The 7,657-nt window shown below is 44.3% G+C and overlaps 1 protein-coding gene across 1 annotated transcript; it reads left to right on the plus strand.

The window, feature by feature from the left end:
• Positions 1 to 210: 210 nt before the first annotated feature.
• Positions 211 to 5,039, plus strand: LOC126106673 (uncharacterized). The gene is made up of 2 exons (XM_049913041.1): positions 211 to 254; positions 3,744 to 5,039. Exons 1-2 carry the CDS (start codon positions 237 to 239, stop codon positions 4,944 to 4,946), a joined length of 1,221 nt encoding a protein of 406 aa, XP_049768998.1. The 5' UTR covers positions 211 to 236; the 3' UTR covers positions 4,947 to 5,039.
• Positions 5,040 to 7,657: the final 2,618 nt, after the last annotated feature.

Raw genomic sequence — 7,657 nt, forward strand, 5'->3', positions numbered from 1 at the left:
CCCGGCGCATCCAGTTTGGCGCGCATCTCGTGCAGTTCCGGTAGCGGCCGTCGGGGGACCGGGCGGGGCTGTTCTGGCCCGAGTGGGCCGCGGCTGGCCAGTTCTTCCCTTTCTCCAGGGACGCGACCCGACAGCTGGTCTGGCGGGAGCACGTGTTCTTGAGTATATATAGCGGGGGTCGCGTCTCAGACGGCATCAGTCGCCTCCTCTCGCAGCATCCACAGCACGCAAGCAGCATGAGGACGACTGCGCTGGTAAGTTTGCGACGTCCCTCACGGGTCAGTACACGGACCAATGAAACTCAGAGAGTGTCAGTTGTAGGAGTGAAACTGAGCAACGCCACGACGTTCGCTCGGTCTCTTAGTACTGTAGGGATGGAAGAAACCGACCAGTTCAAACTGATGCCCTGTTTTAGTTGTGAATAGCCGTTATTTTTCGATATAACAAGTGTTTTTCATTTTTTAAACCAGCTAAGTAAAAAACCGAAATAGCAATAACCAAAGCTACAGCACAAAACATTTTTTGGTTTTTCAGTGAAACTTTATTTTAAAAAAATGAAACGGACAATTTTATTCCTAAAATGTACAATGCTTTGAAATGTTGTATTATTGTAGAAAGTGGAAAACCCGATCAGTGCTATGTTCATAACAATCCCAACAGAAATGTGTAACAAACACACGGCAAAAGGTCTGGCACAGCATTGTTGAGACAATAATGTACCTGCTACCATGTGGCAAGGCCTACTGGATGGTACGCATGTACGTGCAGTGTGGTAGACGTGCCCCATCTGGTTTACTTCGTAATTTCTCTCTGTTGTCGTCGGACATTAGTAGTATAACAGAACGCCTCCATCGCTAGCCTGGAAGAATTATACGAAGTCAGGCATCAATGAAGCACAAAGCTCCATTTGCTTTAAAAGATTAAGAGCGGAAGAAGTCACAAAGAATTTGCGACATCATATAGGGAGAAAACTTAAAAATTTAACCAGTTCGCTCATAGTTTATTTAAAAACTCCTGGGAAATTACTAATAATCCAATAATGACAGGAAGAATTGGCGAAGTAGTCTATGCCGATGAAATTTACGAGTAAGAGGTTGCTTTATAAGGGGTGTAAAGGGAAAATTCACCCGCCTCCCACTCTCTCCCACGCTAATTTAAAAAAAGAAATTGTCTAGCTACTAATGTGGAGATAATGGTTTCCATTCCCGGTGGGCATCTGGTATCTGTATGCAATAAGGGAATTCTGCTAAATCAGTAGCTGCTTGAATAAATAGCCTACGAAACTGGTTAAATAGAAATTCTTCCACCAAACTGAGCGCCACGAGACGTTGTAGTTGTAGTGAGAACAATATGAGAGAAATCCTTGATGCTGAACACAGTACAACCAACAGAAACATTTCATTTGAACGATTTCTTCAGTTGTCAGTGTCAGCGAAATCCGCCAACAGCCGTGCAACTGAAGATGCTATTTTATTTTATTCTCAAGGCTACCAATTTCAGCAGTTCATTATGCTATCTTCAGGCCTCACATGAATCTCTCCAAATAAACCAAAATGTCGTGCACAGCCATAAATCAATGGATGCGTGAATTCAATAGCGCTTCACTAATGCTTCATTCGAATACTTGATGGCATCGTCATGCATCGGTTAAAGTCATGGCATCCAGTGATTTATGACTGTACATGACATTTTCATGTATTTGAAGAGATTCACATGGGGCTGAAGACGGAATAATGAAATGCTGAAACTGATAGCCTTCAAAATAAAATAAAATAAAGTCTAAAATTACACTGGGACCAGACGATGTCCCCTGTCCATAATGGGCCAACTGAGATATCCTTAATGGTCCTAACTGTCCTTATAGCCCCTTTCGACCTTTCATAGCCGCGATTTAAAACCCGATAACTCTAGAAAAGTGAAATGGTTAACATGGGTTAAGTAAATGCTAAAATTACAGGAATGAAAGCACTGAGTACAGTATCTACATAATCACCTTCTTTTCGTCTCAGATGCCCGATACATAGACAATTCCATCTTTATGAATCTCATTGTCTTTTCACTAATCACTGCAATCGGGCGTTCACTCATGTCGTAATATTTGGTCCAACATTCTCTATGTCCATTTCCTAATTCTTTGAAAGTAATTTCTTCTCGTGGAATCGTACAGGACGTCTTCATTTGTAGCTAGATCAACTCATTGGTTCTTAAACAATCTCCTGTAATATGAAGTTTCAAAGCTTCTAATCACCTCATTTTTAACTTCCTCCGCCATCCATGTTTTGTGCTCAACAAAGCTGGTTGTAATTGCGTCTTCTCATAGTTATTGAAACCATCTTACCTCGTAATGGGACTTGATCTATGAAACTCTTCTCACCCAAGAATGCCTAGAATAAATCGGAAATGAGCTCTCAGATATGATACAACAAAATTAAATGCATGATGCAGTTAGAATCTTCGTAATGCGTTTATTAACAATAAAGTAAGGAGTAACTTGGAAATCTAATAACTCACAGAACAGTGGGGTAATGTAAATGGGTTTCCCTTTGCTTCAATTTAAAGGCATCAAACATATTCTTCGAATAAGACACTTTATTCGCCACTTTTCAAAAATTTAGCATAATTGACCTGCACAAATGTCCATGTATATGTGATCGTACAAATCCTACTTGTAAAAATTAAACAGAAAATCAAGATGCATGTCCTAAGTAAATTATCTGTCCATCTGAGTATAAACCACGCTGCTGAACACAATACGAGGTAACATGTTCACACCTATTTCGAAACTAACTGAGTACCATGCACACCTGCGTGTTCAGATTAGCAATGACACTGTGTTTTGTAACACAACTTATATTCAGTTAAATTAGTGCCACATATGGAATACGTCATAGTATTTTCTCTTATTTTTGACTTCATGTACGATCTTCCAAAAGTTCATGTAAGGAAACTGTGTACATGTGCACTTTGAAGTGAATCTTCCTTTAAGCAGGCCGGAGTGGCCGAGCGGTTTCTAGGCGCTACAGTCTGGAACCACGCGACCGCTACGGTCGCAGGTTCGAATCCTGCCTCGGGCACGGATGTGTGTGATGTCCTTAGGTTCTACATCTACATCTACATCCATACTCCGCAAGCCACCTGACGGTGTATGGCGGAGGGTACCTTGAGTACCTCTATCGGTTCTCCCTTCTATTCCAGTCTCGTATTGTTCGTGGAAAGAAGGATTGTCTGTATGCCTCTGTGTGGGCTCTAATCTCTCTGATTTTATCCTCATGGTCTCTTCCCGAGATATACGTAGGAGGGAGCAATATACTGCTTGACTCTTCGGTGAAGGTATGTTCTCGAAACTTTGACAAAAGCCCGTACCGAGCTACTGAGCGTCTCTCCTGCAGAGTCTTCCACTGGAGTTTATCTATCGCCTCCGTAACGCTTTCGCGATTACTAAATGATCCTGTAACGAAGCGCGCTGCTCTCCGTTGGATCTTCTCTATATCTTCTATCAACCCTATCATTAGGTTTAAGTAGTTCTCAGTTCTAGGGGACTGATGACCTCAGAAGTTCAGTCCCATAGTGCTCAGAACCATTTCAACCATTTTTTTCTTACATTAAAATTGGCCAATAGTGGCGTATAACGTATATTATTCAAATAATATATAGCCTCTGCGGAACTGTGGCTTCGGTTAAGGATGTCAATGACAGGTTTCATTCGACATCTTGCTTGACATTTGTTTCCTTTTTGGTTGCAGGTGTACCTCACGGCCGTGCTTCTGGCGTCGGCCATAGCTGAGGATGCTGCAAAGAAGGACACCGCGAAGAAGGACAAGCGCGGTATTCTTTACGGAGGACTCGGTCTGGGCGGTATCGGAGGAGGCGGCATCGGCGGAGGCTACGGCTACGGTGGAGCCATCGGCGGCGGTTACGGAGGCAGCTACGGCTACGGTGGCGGCGTCGGTAGCGGCTATGGAGGAATCAGCGGCGGATACGGAGGTATCAGCGGCGGCTACGGAGGAATCAGCGGCGGATACGGAGGAGTCAGCAGTGGATACGGATACGGTGGTGGTATCGGCCTCGGCTCAGGCAGTATCGGATTGAGCTCTGGCGGGATTGGCCTCGGTGGAGGTGCTGGTGGGATCGGCGGAGGGTCCGTTGGTCTTGCATCAGGTGGGGCAGGCATCGGTTCTTTTGGAGGTGGCCTCGGTGGTGCCGGAGTCGGCATCGGGTCAGGTGTGGGGGCTGTAGCAGTCGCTCCGACCCAGACGGTCGTCCAGACCGTCGCAGTTCCTGAACCTCAGCCCGTGCCTGTTCCGGTAGATCGCCCAGTCCCTGTTCCCCAGCCCGTTCCAGTTCCAGTCAGCCGTCCTGTGCCCGTCCCCCAGCCGTACCCCGTCCACGTGCCCCACCCAGTCCCCGTTCCAGTAAGCCGACCAGTCCCCGTTCCAGTGAGCCGTCCAGTTCCAGTGCCCATCTCACGTCCCGTCCCTGTTCCAGTGCCCCAGCCGTACCCCGTGCGAGTGCCGCACCCAGTTCCAGTCGGTGTCCCTCAGCCCTACCCTGTGACTGTCCCTGAACCACGACCTGTACCAGTCCCAGTCCCTGTATCGACTGGAGTCTCCTCTGTTGGCCTCGGAAGCGGAATTGCTTCTGGAGGATCCTTCGCCGGTGGTTCTGGAATAGGATCTGCTGGCCTCATCGGTGGAGCTGTATCATCTGGCATCTCCGGTGGAATCATCTCGTCCGGTAGTTCCCTGGGTGGTGGATACGGCAGTGGATACGGCGGTGGATACGGAGGCTCTTACGGCTATGGCGGTGGATACGGTGGTGGCTACGGATCTGGAGGGGTAATCTCCTCTGGCATCGGTAGCAGCATCAGCGGTGGAAGCCTCTCAAGCGGCCTCTCCGGTGGCTACGGATATGGTGGTGGCTACAGCAGCCATGCTAAGGTCTGGTAAGGTGCCGGCCAAGCTGCACTCTCACAGTTGAGGGCCATCCAGGTTGCTCCACTTCATCCTCCCCATCACCATCGAACCACCTGTAGTATCAAAGCAACTCCATTCGCCCGATCCCATCCTTCACAAGCAGTGAGAGAGAATTGACAGTCGGTCATAGGAAAGGGCTTCAGATCTCAGAAACAGATGGAAGCAGCTTTCTTTTACTAAAATCGTGCTGTGATACCGATTACGGATGACGAATGTCAATTCTTGTGGCTGTTTCCTTAGCCCCATTATTACATGTACTCATTATGTGTGATCATGTCATCTCCACGCTATTCTCATATGTATACGTTTTTTTAGCACAATCAAATTCTTCTGTATTTTAGACATTTTCCACTTTTTTTGTATTAAAAATCAATCAGTGTCTTGTTCTATGACTGAATAAATATATATTTTTTTATTGAATCTTTGTATATATTTCCTTTTCATTGCTCTAACGCCTTTATCCACATACTGTGCTTTTCAAACTTGTTACTGAAAAAATAATGTGTTGTCCAACACAATCATACTAACTGTTACTGAAAGAATAATATACTGTCCGACACAATGACACTAACTACTTTTAAAACAGTAAGTAACCACACAAGGTGAAGCCGCAAACAGAAGTTCTGTCAAGTAGGAGCAGAGGACCACAGCCGATAGCAATATTACATCTTCAACTTTTTTTGTCCTGTCTTCCTCAGTTGCGCGTAATATTGTGGTATATTGATAATTTTTGCTTATGGACCGTCTGACAGCAACTGAGTAAAACACAATTTTAGTGCCATACGCGTTTCACCTTTATTTTCTGCAAGGCATCATCAGTGGCCTGGAATAGGTATATATGTTAGCTATTTAATTTACATTTTTGTCACTGTACCTATAGGTTATAAACAGTTCTGGTGGTTGGTATTTCCTATTATTGTTGTTGTGTTTTATTCAGTTCCTGTCAGACGGTCCATAAGTAAAAATTATCAATATACAGCAATATTACAGTTTTCAACACTACCGTCAGCTGTAATTTCAAGATCATTTTCTTGGGAACCGATTTCGACGATATACTTCGTCTTCATCAAGTCTTCTAAACCTATAGTGGGTGAGTTTTCCTGGAAGACTTCATCAAAAAGTCCCACGTTAAAATAGCCTCTATCCGCATCGGCTCGTGTAGTAAGCAACCACATCACGGTACACCGTGAACAGAAGTCACTTCTGTTTGGGGTCCCAACAGTGTGTTCCGATTTTAAGTGTAAGGAAATAACATTTCATTCGTAAGTATGCTCGTTCAAGCGATGCTTTGTTTCATATACGTGAATTTTTGTTGCGCTGGTTATTTTTACTGTAGTGGTTTTATATCTGTGATTTGACTTTAGATTTCCTGTCAGTATAACTCAAAGAGCTCTCTGGTTGAACGCTGTGACACATAAATATTGGTGTTCGTCAAGATAGAGAAAAATATATTCTCAAAATGTTCGGGAAGAGGACGCAGACGGATCACTAATTTGGTTGTTCCGTGTTAAAGACAATGTTGGATTATAGAAGTAGCTTTTCACAGCAGATACTTCGCTTCTTGATTATTCGAAAAGTGTAAGAAAAATAAAGTGAAATTAACAAGGCTAAATGCGTCGTATTACTGGATCAAATATGCCTTTAGGACCAGAAAAAAGTCGGAAATGAATCCCTGACATTGTGTTATTCACGAAAGCGCTGTAATAGTTACCATATCAAACAACTGTTGCGTTGACACGACATACAGGGTGAGTCAGGAGGAAAGGTACATGCTTTGAGGATTGACAGTATTAGTGTTTCTGAACAAAAAAACTTAATGTGGACGTATGCCCTATTCCGCATTGTTTCCGAGATGGAGCACATTTAATATCACTTTTGTACGTTTTTCGTGAATAACTCGAAACCTGCACCGTCCAGCGGAAACGTGTCGTAGTAGAAAATTAAACTGTCTTAAATTTCCTACAAAAGAGGTGTTATTCATTTTTTTCTCTACAACTAATGGTTTGTGCGAAGAGAGCGCGAGAATGTTAACAAACTCTATCGACGCGCATGCGCTGTAGGTTACGTAGCTTTTGTAGGCCAATTTGAGGTAGTTTCTCGACGATAGACCACAAACGTCCCGTATCAAACTGTTCGTCTCAACTTGCTACCTCAATATGCTACCTCAAATTGGCCTACAAAACTACGTAACCTACATCGCAGGCGCGTCGCCGGTCGGGGATAGCCGAGCGGTTCTAGGCGTTACAGTCTGGAACCGCGCGACCACCACGGTCCTTCCTCGGGAATGGATGTGTGTGATGTCCTTAGGTTAGTTAGGTTTAAGTAGTTCTAAGTTCTAGGGGACTGATGACCTCAGAAGTTAAGTCCCATAGCGCTCAGAGCCAACCATGCGCGTCGAGAGAGTTTGTCAACATTCTCGCGTTCTCTTCGCACAAACCATTAGTTCTAGAGAAAAAAGTGAATAGGATCTTTTTTATGCGAAATTGTAGTTTAATTTTTTACTGCAACACATTTTCCCTGGAGAGTGCGGTTTTCTAGTTGTTCATGAAAAACGAACAAAAGTGATATTAAATGTACTCTATCTGGGAAACCATTCGCAATTTGGCATACGTCCATATGAAGTTTTTCGTTCAGGATCACTAATACTATCACCCCTTAAAGCATGTACCTTCCCTCCTGTCTCA

The sequence above is a fragment of the Schistocerca cancellata genome, chromosome 10 (assembly GCF_023864275.1).
Source record: "Schistocerca cancellata isolate TAMUIC-IGC-003103 chromosome 10, iqSchCanc2.1, whole genome shotgun sequence".
Taxonomy (NCBI): Eukaryota; Metazoa; Arthropoda; class Insecta; order Orthoptera; family Acrididae; genus Schistocerca; species Schistocerca cancellata.